The sequence below is a fragment of the Canis lupus genome, chromosome 9, assembly GCF_003254725.2.
Source record: "Canis lupus dingo isolate Sandy chromosome 9, ASM325472v2, whole genome shotgun sequence".
NCBI lineage: Eukaryota > Metazoa > Chordata > Mammalia > Carnivora > Canidae > Canis > Canis lupus.
This window is the reverse complement of record NC_064251.1, coordinates 24,241,970-24,258,343: the sequence shown is the minus strand read 5'-3', so window position 1 is coordinate 24,258,343 and position 16,374 is coordinate 24,241,970. Positions and strand designations below refer to the sequence as shown.

The following is a 16,374-nucleotide window of genomic DNA, read 5'->3' as shown; positions in this document are numbered from 1 at the left end:
ACTCTCTACACTTAAGCCACCTGTAAAAAAAAAAGGTCACTTCTGTTTAAAGCCCTTTTTACTTATGAGCACCCTTTAAAGGTCATTTTGATCTGAATAATAAGCTAAACTCTTTTGCAAGTGTCAACAAGTGTGATATAGCATGTGATTCAAAGATTTAAGTAAATTAAAATTAATTTTGCCTTAAGAATTTTATAAACTTTGGGACGCCTGGGTGGCTCAGCGGTTGAGCATTTGCCTTTGGCTCAGGGTGTGATCCCGGATTCCAGGGACCGAGTCCCACATCAGGCTCCTTGCATGAGCCTGCTTCTCCTCCCTCTGCGTGTGTCTCTGCCTCTCTTTTTGTGTCTCTCATAACTAACTAAATAAATCAATAGAATTTTATAAATTCTTTGAGATTGGGCAGCCTGGGGCTCCGCGGTTTAGCGCCATCTTCAGCCTGGGGCCTGATCCTGGAGACCTGGGATCGAGTCCCATGTCGGGCTCCCTGCATGGAGCCTGCTTCTCCCTCTGCCTGTGTCTCTGCCTCTCTCTCTCTCATGAATAAATAAAATCTTAACAAAAAAAATTCCTTGAGATAACTGGAGATACCTAGAATGTTACAAAATGGAGGTCAGGAATCTCTCCCTCCCCCTCTGCTTCTCAACCCCCTCATGCTCGCTCTCTCTTGCGCTCTCTCTCTCTCTCTCTCTCTAAAACAAATAAATAGTATCTTGGGGCGCCTGGGTGGTGCAGTCAGTTAAGTGGCCAACTCTGGTTTTGGCTCAGGTCATGGGATCTGGCCCACCTCGGACTCCATGTTCAGTAAGAAGTCCACTTGAGAGTCTCTCTCCTCAACCCCTTCATGCTTTCCCTCTAAAATAAATAAATCTTTAAAATAAGTAAATAAAATCTTATAAATAAAAAATATTCCACTGTATCTGTATATATTTTGTACATGTGTCCATAGAGGGAAACGCCGGATGCCTTTCATGTTCCCATGAGGTGGCTCTGCTAACCACCCTGATAACTGTTTTTTATAGAATAAATCTCCCATCTTCTTCAATATAGATTACTAACCACTCCCAAATAAATATAGATATCCCCATCTTAGGTACCTCAATTCCTAAAACAAAACATTTTGAAAAACAATTAAAAAAAACATTTTTCTAATGCAACAAACATTTCTGAGTTGCTGAAATGCCCTTGCTTATTCCTCTCATCAGCTATGTAAGTACCTTTATGTGGAGTTTCATAATCTAAAGATCCTGTTTCTGCAAATTCATCACTAATCCCTGAGTAATTTGTATAAATATAGTATTACACCTCTGGGGACATAGGTGAACAGCTTTATAGGTGAAACAGCAGGCTGGAAGCCAAATGCAGACCTAGGAGACTCTCTGAAGCGCACATCTCAGTAATCCTAATTCCTTTTTTTTTTTTTTTTTTTTTTTTTTTTTTTTTTTTAGTAATCCTAATTCCATTCTTAGAATGTACTGACTGGGGTTCTGAATATCAAGATCCCAAATGAGTTAGGTTTTCACCCGGATTTTGACATTACAGTACATTAAAATGAGAGAAAGACAGAAGTCACAAATAGTCACTATGCTTCTGTGTATTCAAGTAAAAAGAGCTTGGTCTCTCCAGTCCTGATTTGGCTCCCCAGTAAGAAAAATGATAAGCCTCAGTGCTGAAGTCCCTTCTACCACTCCATAATAGTAGTCCATCTAAATGTCTGCTATTATTTTGTAAACTTTGATTTCTACTTAAGAGAAAAGAAAAGCCTAATATAAGAATTGGTGGGATAAGCTGCCAGGGCTTTAGCCAGAGTGATGTTTTTTTTATGTTGGACTGGGAGGCTCACAATGAGCATTTATTCTTCCAAATATCATAATCTTAAATCAAAAAAATCAATACATGTATAAATGTATATCTATAGCATTTATATAATAAGTCAACATAATAAACTACGTTATGGGATGCCTGAGTGGCTCAGCGGTTGGGCATCTGCTTGATCTTGGGATCAAGTCCCACACCGGGCTCCTTTTGGGGAGCCTGCTTCTCCCTCTGTCTGTGTCTCTGCCTCTCTGTGTGTCTCTCATGAATAAATAAAATCTTTAAAAAGAACAAAACTACATTATACTGAGCACCTTCCTGCTTTTCAACTTCAGTCTAAGTACCTGAGATCATGCTGGTGGTGGTCCTTTTCTCTACATTTTAACCCTTTACATAATTCCTCCTAACATACCCATGTCTATAACCAGAATGGTTAAGTGATGCATGATAACAACACTTCTTGTGTGGGCATTTCGTAATATGTGCAATTGTCAAATCACTGTTATATTTTTTAAAAAAGATTTTATTTATTCATGAGAGACACAGAGAGAGAGGCAGAGACACAGGCAGAGGGAGGAGAAGTAAGTTCTATGCAAAGAGCCCAATGTGGGACTCAATCCGAGGAATCCAGGATCATGCACTGAGCCAAAGGCAGACGTTCAACTGCTGAACCACCCTTTTTCTTTTTTTAAAAGTAGGCTCCGGGATCCCTGGGTGGCGCAGCGGTTTGGCGCCTGCCTTTGGCCCAGGGCGCGATCCTGGAGACCCGGGATCGAATCCCACGTCGGGCTCCCGGTGCATGGAGCCTGCTTCTCCCTCTGCCTGTGTCTCTGCCTCTCTCTCTCTCTCTGTGACTATCATAAATAAATAAAAAATTAAAAAAAAATAAAAATAAAAGTAGGCTCCATGTCCACTGTAGGGCTCCAACTCTTAACCCTGAGATACAGAGTTGCATGTTCTACCAACTGAGCCAGTCAGGCCCCCGGCCCTGATAACCAGAATGGTTAAGATCAAAGAGACAGAAAACTAAGATGAAATGAAGGGTCTGCTATTGTCTAAGATCCTCTTGATTGCTTCAATAAGTCTTTCCCTATCTCTCATCAAAAGACTATTAAGAAACTGGACTGGATTTAGACTGCCCAAGTTTCAGCAAAATAGACCTTGCCTTCCCCACCCTTGATAAACAAAACCTGGAAGAGGGGATCCCTGGGTGGCTCAGCAGTTTGGCACCTGCCTTTGGCCCGGGGCACAATCCTGGAGTCCCAGGATAGAGTCCCGCATCGGCTCCCTGAATGGAGCCTGCTTCTCCCTCTGCCTCTCTCTCTCTCTCTCTCTCTCTCTCTCTCCTCTGTGACTATCGTGAATAAATAAATAAAAAATCTTTAAAAAAATAAAAAAAAAATAAAATAAAATAAAAAGTTAGGGCAGCCCGGGTGGCTCAGTGGTTTAGTGCCACCTTCAGCTCAGGGTGTGATCCTGGGGACCCGGGATCAAGTCCCACGTCAGTCTCCCTGCATGGAGCCTGCTTCTCCCTCTGCCTGTGTCTCTGCCTCTCTCTCTCTCTCTGTGTCTCTCATGAATAAATAAAATCTTTAAATAAAAATAAAATAAAATAAAATAAAATAAAATAAAATAAAATAAAATAAAATAAAATAAAAAAGTTAAAAAGCATAGGGGCACCTGGGTGGCTCAGTCAGTTCAGCGTCTGGCTCTTGATTTCAGCTCAGGTCATGATCTCAGGGTTGTGAGATCGAGCCCTGTGTTGGGCTCCACATTGGGCATGGAGCCTGCTTTAGATTCTCTCTCCCTCTGCACCCTCTTCCCTCTCTTAAAAAAAGAAGAAGAAGAAGTTAGAAAGCATACAATGGTCCTGGAGAGGTTTTAACTGGATAATTCTATTCATATAATGGGGATATCTATAGGTATAACTTTTTTGGAGTACTTTGACAGTGTCCATTAAAATAAAAGACATATATTACAACCTATAGAAGCAAAAGGAATAAAACTGGTTTATAGAATGTTCACGGCAGCATTATTTGAAATAATGAAAAGTTAGAAAAAAACCTTAATATAAATAAAAATGCTTAAATTATGGTACAGTCAATGAACTACTGTACATAGCTGCCTTTTGAAAGAATGGGGTACATGAACTGACCTAAAAAGAAGTCAATGATTATTAAATGACAGAAACAAAAACAAGTTGTAGAAAAGTATTTATACCATGTTTTCATTTTTGAAAAATATAAAATATGGATAAATGAAGATGCACATTTAAGTATTATACATATAATGTATCTAGATATAAGTGGATACATCTACCTTTGGAGGGGGAGAGGAGGCTTTTTTTGGTGTGTGTGTGTGTGTGAGGATATTGAAAGAACAGGGATTAAAGAAGCCAGCTGTTTACCACTCTGTATTTTTCAAAGTGTTGGGTTAGTGAGTAATTTTTTAAAAAAGATTTTGTTTATTCATTCATGAGACACACAGAAAAAGAAGGGCAGAGACATAGGCAGAGGGAGAGGGAGAGGGAGAAGCAGGCTCCATGCAGGAAGCCCGATGTAGGACTCGATCCCGTTACTCCAGGATCACGCCCTGAACCGAAGACAGATGCTCAATCTCTGAGCCACCCAGGCATCCCAGTAGTTAGCGAGTAATTTGTATTTTATTTGTTAAATAATGTTTAAAGGCCCTGGACAAAGATCTCTGGCCACATGATGTTTTAATAAGGCCTGCTCTGAATTTAAAGGTGTTTTGTTGTTGTTGTTTTTGTTGTTTTTTTAAGATTTATTCATTCATGAGAGACACAGAGAGAAGCAGAGACACAGGCAGAGGGAGAAGCAGGCTCCCTGCAGGGAGCCCAATGTGGGACTCAATCCTGGGACCCCAGGATCACGCCCTGAGCAGAAGGCAGACGCTTAACCACTGAGCCACCCAGGCATCCCTTAAAGTTCTTTTTAAAAAAATATTTTATTTATTTGAGAAAGAGAACACGAGGGCAGCCCCAGTGGTGCAGCGGTTTAGAGCCACCTGCAGCCCGGGGTGTGATCCTGGGGACCCGGGATTGAGTCCCATGTCAGGCTCCCTGCATGGGGCCTGCTTCTCCCTCTGCCTCTCTCTCTGTGTCTCTATGAATAAATAAATAAAATCTTAAAAAAAAAAAAAAAAGAGAGAGAATACAAGCAGGGGAAGCAGCAGAGGGAAAGGGAGAGGGAGAAGCAGGGGGCTGGATCCCAGGACCCTGGGCTCATAACTCGAGCCAAAGGCAGATGCTTAACCAACAGAGCCACTCAGGGGCCCCTGAACTTGGGGGTTCTGATACTTGTCTACTGTCTGGCAGAAACTACACCACATTTTCATTTTTAAAAAATATTTTATTTATTCATGAGAGACACAGAGAGAGAGGCAGAGTCACAGGCAGAGGAAGAAGAAGGCTCCATGCAGGGAGCCCGATGTGGGACTCAATCCCGGATTCTGGGATCACGCCCTGAGCCGAAGGCAGACGCTCACCGCTGAGCCACCCAGGCGTCCCATACACATTTTCAAAAGTAAAAACTTCTTATTTCTCACGAGAGACTATTAGTTACAGGAATTGTTCATTAAAACTGCATGCTAGTGTCTTTACTATCAAACTATACATGCAGGTTTACCAGGCCCCTGTTTTAAGTGATAGGACATCAGGGATAATTATAACATTATGGTTATTATCCATCGTCTTGTGGAGAATTCTGCTAAAAGCAATGTACGTTACTTGTAGCTATCATGGATAAGATTTTTGACTCTTTAGACAAGAATCTGTTGTAGATTAAATTTTAGGAGCTCACTATACATACTTGGTTATTAATGTGAACATAAGAACCATAGCTTCACATTAGAAATGAATCAGAGCTGGCAGATATCACCACGAGATCAGATCATCTTCAGAATCTTAAATTAGGGCTGTGCTTTTTTGGCCTCCTTTTTAACCTGAATCTCAATGCAAAACTGCTCTTAAATAAACCAGATGCACAGTCCTGGCCATGAAGAATAGAAAAATAAGTATCCTGTGTGTTTTTTAAATAATTGATTGTTACAAATCTGGACACATGAGACAATTGGTCTTTTATCCAGCTACTCACAGTTAACTATTTAAACAAGAGTATATTGATCAGAAATTTATGCAAATCTAATCTACTCATATGTGGTAACCCCATGTAGCTGACTAAATCATTTAGTTCCTCAGGTGTACAAGTAACAACTACTTCATTATTAACTAGACCAAGTTGACAAGGAAGTTCTGTCTCTCTAAATGAGAAGCTCTATAGGAATGTTAATGAGGGGTTACTATGTTGAGCAACTGGCAATACCACCTTCTATGAACACTTTCTAGACAAAAATCACCTTAGCTATGCTCTGTGGTACAGAATTTTAAGCAATTCATTAACCATTTGTTGACATGCTGGAAAAAGTATATAATATCCTCCTGAGGAAATAAAACTCAATGCGAAAGTAAGGTAATGCCTTATTGGGGTGAAGTCATGGTTAGGACTTTTATTTTCCATCAAAGGATGATAAATCTACTTGTTTACCTGGTTTGAAGTACAGGAACAACCATCAATCCACAACTAAGGATATTTTGACTCCAGGATCTCCTAAGAAATATAATCCTTGTACTATCCTAATCTTATAAAAATTCCATATAATAGAAGTGATATTTATAGGAGACTATTTGAATGGCATCCATGATTCCTTTAAGTATGCTATATTCTATCTGTGGTTGGCACTGTAACTAACTCTCCAATATCCCTTCAGCCCATTTTATTAGTCTAAACCTATCTCAGTGATTAGTTCAGGCCTAAAGACAACTTGGGCTAATGAGATCTGAGAAAGGGCTTTATTGGAATATAAATGCCTATCTCTCCCCTCAGAGTGAACGGAGACACATGTTGATCCAACACTGCTGGCATCCATCCTGTGCCCATAAAGAAAAGCGCTTTTAGGACCAAGCTGATGCTATTCCTAGCAGAACAGACAGAAAATTGTTGATGACACTGTGGATCCTCTAAATCAATTAACCTTAGGATGCAGGCAGCCTAATTTTGTACTTCCTTTTGTATGAAATAACTTCCCTTACTGTTTAAGCCCATCTCAGAATTTCTATTACCTGCAGCCAAAAGCAGCCTTGGATCAACTGGACTGTCAGAAGCATGCATTCATTTTTCCACGTTATTATTTTGTTTTTAACCATTACAAAGGTAATACAAGACGTGACCATATGAAATCTGAGATTGAATTTGCTATAGAACTTAGCCACCAAATCTAAGTAGACTCTCATTGGAGAAATTTCTCTTAGAATGTAGTGCTAGGGGAATCCCTGAGTGGCGCAGCAGTTTAGCGCCTGCCTTTGGCCCAGGGCGCGATCCTGGAGACCCGGGATCGAATCCCACATCGGGCTCCCAGTGCATGGAGCCTGCTTCTCCCTCTGCCTATGTCTCTGCCTCTCTCTCTCTGTCTCTGTGTGTGACTATCATAAAAATAAATAAATAAATAAATAAATAAATAAATAAATAAATAAATAGAAAGTAGTGCTAGAAAGAGCTCTGATTTTATGGAATATATATATTTCTCCTTTTCTGTTAAGAATATTATTTTGTTTATGCCACCAAGAAATTTTTTTTTTTTTTTTTTGCCACCAAGAAATTTAAAGCTAAATGTGAAACCCTTCTAAAGCAATTATGTAAGGTCTTACAAGGGTACATGTGTTTCCTTTCTGGCTTTGGTTTTCTACTTTAAAAAATATTTGGCATGGTCCTCATAGTTTATTTGTATTGATTATACTTGCTCCTGAGCCAAGCCGTCTCAAGTACTCTGGAGACAAATTAAATAAATAAAAATAAAATGGGTTCCAGAGTTTATAGTTGACATACTGATATATATATATATATATAAAAGGATATGCATATATATATTAGGATATGCATAAATATCGCTAACTCATAAGACTTCAACTATCTTAATATAGAACATTTAAGCCAAAAGAGAATGCTTGAGTAAAATTATCTGAACATATGGCCAAACCTCAACATCTGCCATACACAGCTCTTTTCTAGAGTTCTTACCACATCAATCACCAGGTAACGACACCAAGTTGGTATCTGACTGAGTCTACTTGGAAACCTGACCCAAAGGTTGCCAATCTATAGGATGCCCACTAGGCTGTATGTTTTGGTCCCAAAGCTCTTCATTTCAGTGTTTGAGAGGGCTTTTATTTCCCACAGGTACCAGTAAATCCAAAAAGAGCTAAATATGTATAATTTCTTACTTTTTCATGTGTTTATATATATGACTTTTAAATCATGCTGCTAAGCTTGAGAACTGTATAAACATCTGCCTGGATATCCATAGGTACCAAAACTGAACTCATTTTCATTATTTTCTTTCAATTAACCCTGTTCTTCCTATTTTCTTTATCTGAGTGTTCTAACCATCCACTGGCAGAAAGTAAAAAATTGGGGCACCATTCTTGCCTCCTTCCCAATACCCTCATTAGTGATCACATCAAATTAATCAGCAAATACACTGTCAATCCCAACTCGTAAAAATCTCTTGATAGAGTCCATTTTCTCTCTTGCCCATCACTATGATGGAGTTTAGGCCATCATTTCCCCCCAGTAAAGATTACTGTAACAACTTTCTATTTGCTGCTCTTGCCTTCAGCATCCATGCATGCATGAATAAATAAATATTTTTTTATTTGATACACTGGGAGAGAACATAAGCAGGGGGAGCGGCAGGCAGAGGGAGAGGGAGAAGCAGGCTTCCTATAGAGCAGGGAGCCCAACACGCGGCTTGATTCCAGGACCCTAAGATCATGATCTGAGCTTAACCTAACTTGATGCTTAACTGACTGAGCTACCCAGATGCTCCGCAAAAAAAAATGTTTTTGTTAAATAAACAAGTATGGAGTCAAATACCTGCTTCTTCAATACCATTTTATCAGAGGTAACCACTAGCAACCTAACGGCTATGAAGAAATCTCTAAAGTGGGGTCATTCTTAACAGAAGACTACAAATCACCCACTTAAGAAGTCACCTATTATTAGTCTACCCTTCATGCTGTCTTTGGGACTGACTGCATCTATGGAAGAGATGCCAGCATCAAAGAAAATACCCAGGGGTGCCTGAGTGGCTCAGTCAGTTAAGTGGCTGCCTTCGACTCAGGATGTGGTCTCGGGGTCCTGGGATCGAGCTTGGCTTCTCCCTCACCCTCTGCTGTTCCCCCCACTTGTGCTCCCTGCCTCGCTCTGTCAAATAATTAAAATGAAAAATTTTAAATGTCTAAAAAATAAAAGAAAAAAAGAAAATATCCACAAAACCTTTGCTACAATGAGTCACCAAAAGTGGGATATGGCTGAAGAATCAGTGAACATAAACAGCATAAAATAAAGCAATACACTGTGTTTGTCATATAAGCTGATTTTTTTTTTAAAGCTTTTATTTATTTATTCATGAGAGACACAGAGAGAAAGAGGCAGAGACATAGGCAGAGGGAGAAGCAAGCTCCATGCAGGAAGCCCGATGTGGGACTCGATCCTGGAACTTCGGGATCACGCCCTGAGCCAAAGATAGACGACACTCAACCACTGAGCCACCCAGGTGTCCCAAGCTGATTTTTAAAAAAGATTTTATTTATTTATTTATTTATTTGGGAGGGTAGCACAAGTGGGAGGAGGGGCAGAGGGACAAGCAGACTCCCCGCTGAGCGCAGAACTCAATGTGGGGCTCTATCCCAGGACCCTGGAACATGACCTGAACCAAAGTCAGATGCGTAACCAACTGAGCAACCCAGGCGCCCCTGAATTTTTATTTTAAATTATATAATAGGGCAGCCCAGGTGGCTCAGCGGTTTAGCGCCGCCTTCATTCCGGGGCGTGATCCTGGAGACCTGGGATCGAGTCCCACGTCGGGCTCCCTGCATTGGGCCTGCTTCTCCCTCTGTGTCTCTCTCTCTCTCTCTCTCTCTCTCTGTGTCTCTATGAATAAATAAAATCTTAAAAAAAAATAAATTATATAATAAATACTTATTATATAATTGCATATTTTATTACAACTGTATTATTGAGGGGCGCCTGGGTGGCTCAGTGGTTGAGTATCTATCTGCCTTCAGCTCAGGATGTGATCCTGGAGTTCTGGGATGAAGTCCCGCATCAGGCTCCCTCCATGGGGCCTGCTTCTTCCTCTGCCTATGTCTCTGCCTCTCTCTTTCTGTGTCTCTCATGAATAAATAAATGAAATCTTAAAAAAAAAAAAATCAACTGTATTATTGAAATTTTTATTATAAATTGTATTATAAAATTGAAAATATAAAAATTATATACATATTACAGAGGATCCATATTCCATAAAATTTACCTCCCCCGCCTTTAAAAATTTTTTTAAATTTATTTTTATTTATTCTCTAGAGACAGAGAGAGAGATAGGCAGTGGGAGAAGCAGGTTCCCTACAGGGAGCCCAATGTGGGACTCAATCCTAGGACCCCGGGTTCATACCCTAAGCTGAAGGCAGATGCTCAACCACTGAGCCACCTAGGCATCCCAAAATTTACTGTTTTAAAGTACACAATTCAGTGGTTTTTAGTATATCCACAATCATTAATTTCAGATCATTTCATCACTCCCAAAAGAAACCCTATTAGCAGTCACCCATTAGCAATCACTCCCTATCATCTCTCACCACAGCCCCTGGCAACCCCTATTTCCATGGATCTGTCTATCCTGGATATGTCATGTAAGTGGAATTATACAGTATGTGGCCTTTATGTCTGTCTTCCATGAAGAAAAACTCTAATAAAACATAAAAATGTAAACCGTAACAGGGGGCAGCCAATTACCAAAGAATCAAATAATTTCCCTGAATCTTAGTCTTTAGGTAAACTACTATAGTACGAATTAATTGTCATTATTTAAAAAAAAAAAATTGAAGTATGTCTTAGTGTACTCAGTTTATAGTAACAGTAAAGAACATAACCCATTTAAAAATATTTATCTTTTCAATGGCTAAAATTTTGCTGAAATTTGAGGGATATTCAAGATATCCAGGATACATTCTCCATAGCCCTGTAGCTTAGGTTGTATTGCTATGATTTCGATTATAGTCAACCAGCATGTACAAAAGCATTACTTCCATGAAAAAAATTCATTCCAAATTCAATGTCGTTATTTTTTTTCTTAGTATCTCCAATGTATAAGGTATTATATAAAGATTTATAAGAAAACAGTCCCTGCAAAAAAAAAGAAAAAAAAAAAAAAAAGAAAACAGTCTCTGCTTACAAGGTACTTGCAATATAGTGAAGGACTCAGACATGCAAATACTTAGAAATGCCAGAAATATTCTTCTTCACCAGCACTAGCATGAAATTATTTTCCACCTTGAGTAGGAATTGGGCTGGTTATGGCTGGGCTGCAGTAGCAGCTAAGAACAAGAGTTAGATACCCCCAAGTACAACTTGTTAAATTTTAACATTTGCAAATGACAATATACCTAAGTTATAGGTGCCCAAATAATGGGCGCTGAAAATAACCCCCTTAGTTTTTCCCTAGGTAATTTCTAGGTCAGATATATATAAATTGGAGGCTTTGTGTTTTATGTTGTGGGTGATCCCAAATGTAATTTCTACTTGTTAAAAATAAGGAGGATAAAATTACAACCGTAATACAAGAAAGAGTTTCAAATAACTTTTACCTTTTTATTTTTTATTTTTTTCAAGATTTTATTTTCAAGTAATCTCTACACCCAATTTACAATCCTGACATCAAGAGTCTCATGCTCCACCAACTGAGCCAGTCAGGCACTCCTACCTTTTTTACCTTTAAAATAAAGGGCTGTAACTCTTCTATATAGTGCCTCACTATATGTAATATTTTGTCTCAAACACAAGTCATTTTATGGACATATTTGATATTGGGAATGGGAAGTGGGGGGGTGAGTTAGAATCACTTAAAAAATCAGCATTATAATAAAATAAAATATATCTTTCATATTATATACAAGAATAGAGCAAGGGAAAACTAGCAAACAAAATCATATAGGTACAAATCAGGTAGGAGAAAACTGTTTTGAAATGAAACATTTGAAATTTTGATCCATATCTAAAAAATACAGTCAAGACTATTTAACAAAAGAATTAATAAATTTACAAATTCAGATAATCCAGTTCCTGTAAATACACAAAAATTAGCAGTAAGTCTAAAAATTTTTAAATAGCCAAATAGGATACATACACACATACACACACACAACCAAACTAAAATTAGCATTCAGACTTACCGTAATAGGAGTTCTTTGGGAAGTTTTTTATTGATTACAGCTTCATCACTATTTGAGAACATCTGCAAAAACAAAATAATTTAGTATTACTCAACATTTTATTATGTTCAACTCAAAGCTTAGAGGCAGTCATCTAAAGAGAGACATAAATAAGTACAGTGATTATTATAAACCAAAGTCATATTTTTAGGGACTCTTTAGGCTAAAAAACATCTTTTTCAAAATATTTATTTGACACAGGAAGAGAATGAGAGAGCATAAGTGAGATGGGGAGCAAAGGGAGAGGGAGAAGCAGGCTCCCCTCTGAACTGGAAGCTCGATGCGAGGCTCAATCCCAGGACCCTGAGATCATGACCTGAGCCGAAGGCAGAAAGTTTAACTGACTGAAGCACCCACATACCTCTAAAAAACATCTTTGAGACATTTATTTTGTTTTGTAGCTTTAGAAACAATCAATTACAATCAGAAGGATGACATTATGTGGCAGGTATTATGTTAAGTGCTTTTCAAGTACTAATGTACTGAATCTTCATATTATCGTTAATCTTCATTTTCTATGTAAGGAAACTGAATTGGAAAAGATTTATTTGCTTAAAAATCGTATCACTGTTGGGATCCCTGGGTGGCGCAGCGGTTTGGCGCCTGCCTTTGGCCCAGGGCGCGATCCTGGAGACCCGGGATCGAATCCCACGTCGGGCTCCCGGTGCATGGAGCCTGCTTCTCCCTCTGCCTGTGTCTCTGTGCCTCTCTCTCTCTCTGTGACTATCATAAATAAATAAAAATTAAAAAAAAAAAAGAACTTAATATTTAAAAAAAAAAAAATCGTATCACTGCACAGTGACCATTTAAAAATGCCATTAAGTTAAGGTGATTCTCCAAATCTAAGTCACATTTACTTGTTCAAGGAGGTGCTCAGAAACCTAGGATAGGGAACATTCTGAGTTTTATATAATATGGAGAAAATTGGTAATGCTTCATAGCCATTACCATATGCAATCTTGATGTACACAAGTGATCATTTAACAAATTTTTAAAAAAGATTTTATTTATTTATTCATGACAGACACAGAGAGAGAGGGAGGCAGAGACACAGGCAGAGGGAGAAGCAGGCTCCATGCAGGGAGCCTGACATGGGACTCGATCCCAGGTCTCCAGGATCATACCCCAGGCTGACGGCGGCGCCAAACTGCTGGGCCATCGTGGCTGCCCTTCATCATTTAACAAATTAATCAAATAACCCATAATGGATATTTTTATTTATTATTTATTATTTTTATTTTTTTTTTAATTTCATTTTTTATTTACTTATGAGAGATACAGAGTGAGAGAGAGGCAGAGACACAGGCAGAGGAAGAAGCAGGCTTCATGCAGGGAGCCCCACGTGGGACTCGATCCCCAGTCTCCAGGATCACGCCCCGGGATGCAGGTGGCGCTAAACCGCTGCACCACTGGGGCTGCCCCATAATGGATATTTTTAAATAGTCATCCTTTGTCCCACAGAGGAGATCACGACTCTAAAGCTTGTGTAGTTAAGCTACATAAAAAAACAAATACCTATACTTAATAAAAAGCAGAGTAAAAACAGCAAACATACATGTCACTGAAGCTGAGGAAAATATGCTCAGTCCCTGATATTAAGTATTACAAGAGATACCTCTTGACTTCATGCAATGAAATTTACTGAACACCCTCTCAAATCAGGCACTCTTATAGGCAGTGAGATACAAACAGGAGATGTTTCTTTATATTTCAGGAACTCTTGTTCTACAATGAACACACATAAGTAAATATTAAGTATTAGAAATAAATCACAAGAGGTATACAAGAGCAAGGCAAGAAATAACTAATTCTGCCCACAGGTGACATCTAAACTGGGTCTTAAAGGAAGGCCAGAAACTAATAAACTAGGAAAAATGGGGAAGGTAGTATGTATAAAATCATGGAGTCATATATGAAGGCCTTAGCATTTCACGATTCAAAGTAGAAAAAGTAATGGAAGGGAAGTAAAGAGGTAGGAAAGTAGTGGAGAGAATGTACCTCCCCCCTCAATCTCAGACATTCAAAGAGTAATTACGATAAATATTTTCTGATAACTATAACAACATACCTTCCAGCTAAATGGAAAGCTCTGTGAAGGCAGGGACTGTGGCTTTTATGTTTGCCATCATATTTCCAGGATTGAGCACAGGGCCACACACATGCTAGGAACTCAACCAATTTAACTGTTAAGTGGATGGAGGGGGGGGGGGTGCTCATGAAGGAAACTTGTATATCAGGCTAGAGATTTGAAATAATCCTGTAGAGAAGAGACACCTTAAGAAATTAAACTCCAGATTGGTGGCAAAGACATAAACTAAGAATATACTGAAATTATAGTTCAAGTAAAAAATGACGCAGGTCTCTGTGAGATTATAGGGGTGGTGAAAATTTAAAAAAAAGAAATTGGAGAAAAGGAAGATTTTTGAAGAAGCAAATGGACTTGATGATGGAAAGTGCAACTATCAGGTTTCAGTGCAACAGAAAATCTTATAATAATAAAAGTAATGCTGTTGACTGACAATGACATATTTTAGTAAAGTATATGACATCAAAGAATAATCTGCTTTCCTATAATTTCTACTCATTAGTGGAAGCTATTAAAAATCATACCCTTCTTCTATAAGGCAGTCTTTCAAAATGAAGCCATCATATTTCCTCCTAAACAAGCTTAAGTTTTTCTCAAATTATATGGTTTCTAAGATGCTACATTATAATGATCATTACTCTCTGGGTACACTTAAAGAAAATAATGCATTGTAACCCATTTAAAAAGCCAAATAATCAAGGGTTGATGACATAAATAACAATGTCTTGTAAATAAAGTATCAAAAATGGAAACCTGGAAGATTTTCAGAGTTAGATAGCACATAACATTTATCTTAAGCTTAAGATCTTTGGGGGGAAAAGTTTTTAAGTACCAAACAGACTCCTCAATCTACTAGACTCTGCCCCACTAAAATTCACAAAAGGACAATCATTTATATACTAAAAATGCTAACCTCCTTATCTCATGTACTCAAACTATTTTTTAAAAAGATTTTATTTATTTATCCATAAGAGACACAGAGAGAAAGAGGCAGAGACATAGGCAGAGGGGAAGCAGGCTCCATGCAGGAAGCCTGATGTGGAACTCAATCCTGGAACTCCAGGATCATGCCCTGAGCCAAAGGCAGATGAGCCACGCAGGCATCCCTCAAACTATTTTTTTAAGTGCTACACATCTCACCTAGTAAGGCACTTTGCTCACTTGAATATACACAGTAACTAAATTGATTAAAGATATAAACCTGCCATAGGTCATTCATATGCCTTCTAAACTCTATATATAAAAAGGAACAAAAATCACACCCAATAATTAATTTCTTTCCTCACATCAGTCCACATAGACTGAATGGTCTTGTCCCCTTCATGTGGGAGCATGAAGGTAAGTGAAGGGAAAAAGGAACAACGTCCCAGGGGGATTTGGGAAACACCAAGCTAACAGGACATCTGTTCAGATTTACATATCCCTCCTCTTCCTTCTGCACATTTATAGTCTACTCCAAAGTCCCAAGAAAGGATAAGATCAATGGTTCACAACCTGTGGTTATCTGACCAGTAGCATCAGTATCAAGTGTGACTTCATTAGAAATGCAAATTCTTGGGCTGTACCCAGACCTATAGTATCAGAAATGAGGTGGGGAGGAGGTGGAAAGAAAGAATGGCAATCCATATTTTAACAAGTCGTTCAGGGACGCCTGGGTGGCTCAGCAGTTAAGTGACTGTCTTCGGCTCAGGGCATGATTCTGGAGTCCCAGGACTGAGTCCCACATCAGGCTCCCTGCATGGAGACTGCTTCTCCCTCTGCCTGTGTCTCTGATTTTCTCTGTGTCTCTCATGAATAAATAAATAAAATCTTAAAAAAAAAAAAAAAGTAGCCCTTCAGGTGACACCACTGCTTCCTAAAGTTTCAGAACCAATGGACCAGATGAGGCAGATTGTGAATCTCATAATTTAAGAAATTACAGTTCTAGGAAGTCCGACTCTTGGGACGCCTGGATGGCTCAGTGGTTGGGCGCCTCCCTTCGGCCCAGAGCATGATCCTGGAGTCCCAGGATTGAGTCCCGCATCAGGCTCCCCACATGGAGCCTGCTTCTCCCTCTGCCTATGTCTCTGCCTCTCTGTGTCTCTCATGAATAAATAAAGTCTTGAAAAAAAATAACAAAAAACAAACAAAA

The 16,374-nt window shown here is 39.0% G+C and overlaps 1 protein-coding gene across 8 annotated transcripts in view; it reads right to left on the bottom strand.

The window, feature by feature from the left end:
• The window catches only part of FBXL20 (F-box and leucine rich repeat protein 20), a 114,533-nt gene that overhangs the window by 44,351 nt on the left and 53,808 nt on the right, over positions 1-16,374 (bottom strand). For all 8 annotated transcript variants that reach the window (XM_025439574.3, XM_049114720.1, XM_049114723.1 and 5 more), the window contains one exon: positions 12,119-12,180. In XM_025439574.3, coding sequence (XP_025295359.1) covers positions 12,119-12,180 — 62 coding nt within the window. The remainder of the gene's footprint in view (positions 1-12,118; positions 12,181-16,374) is intronic.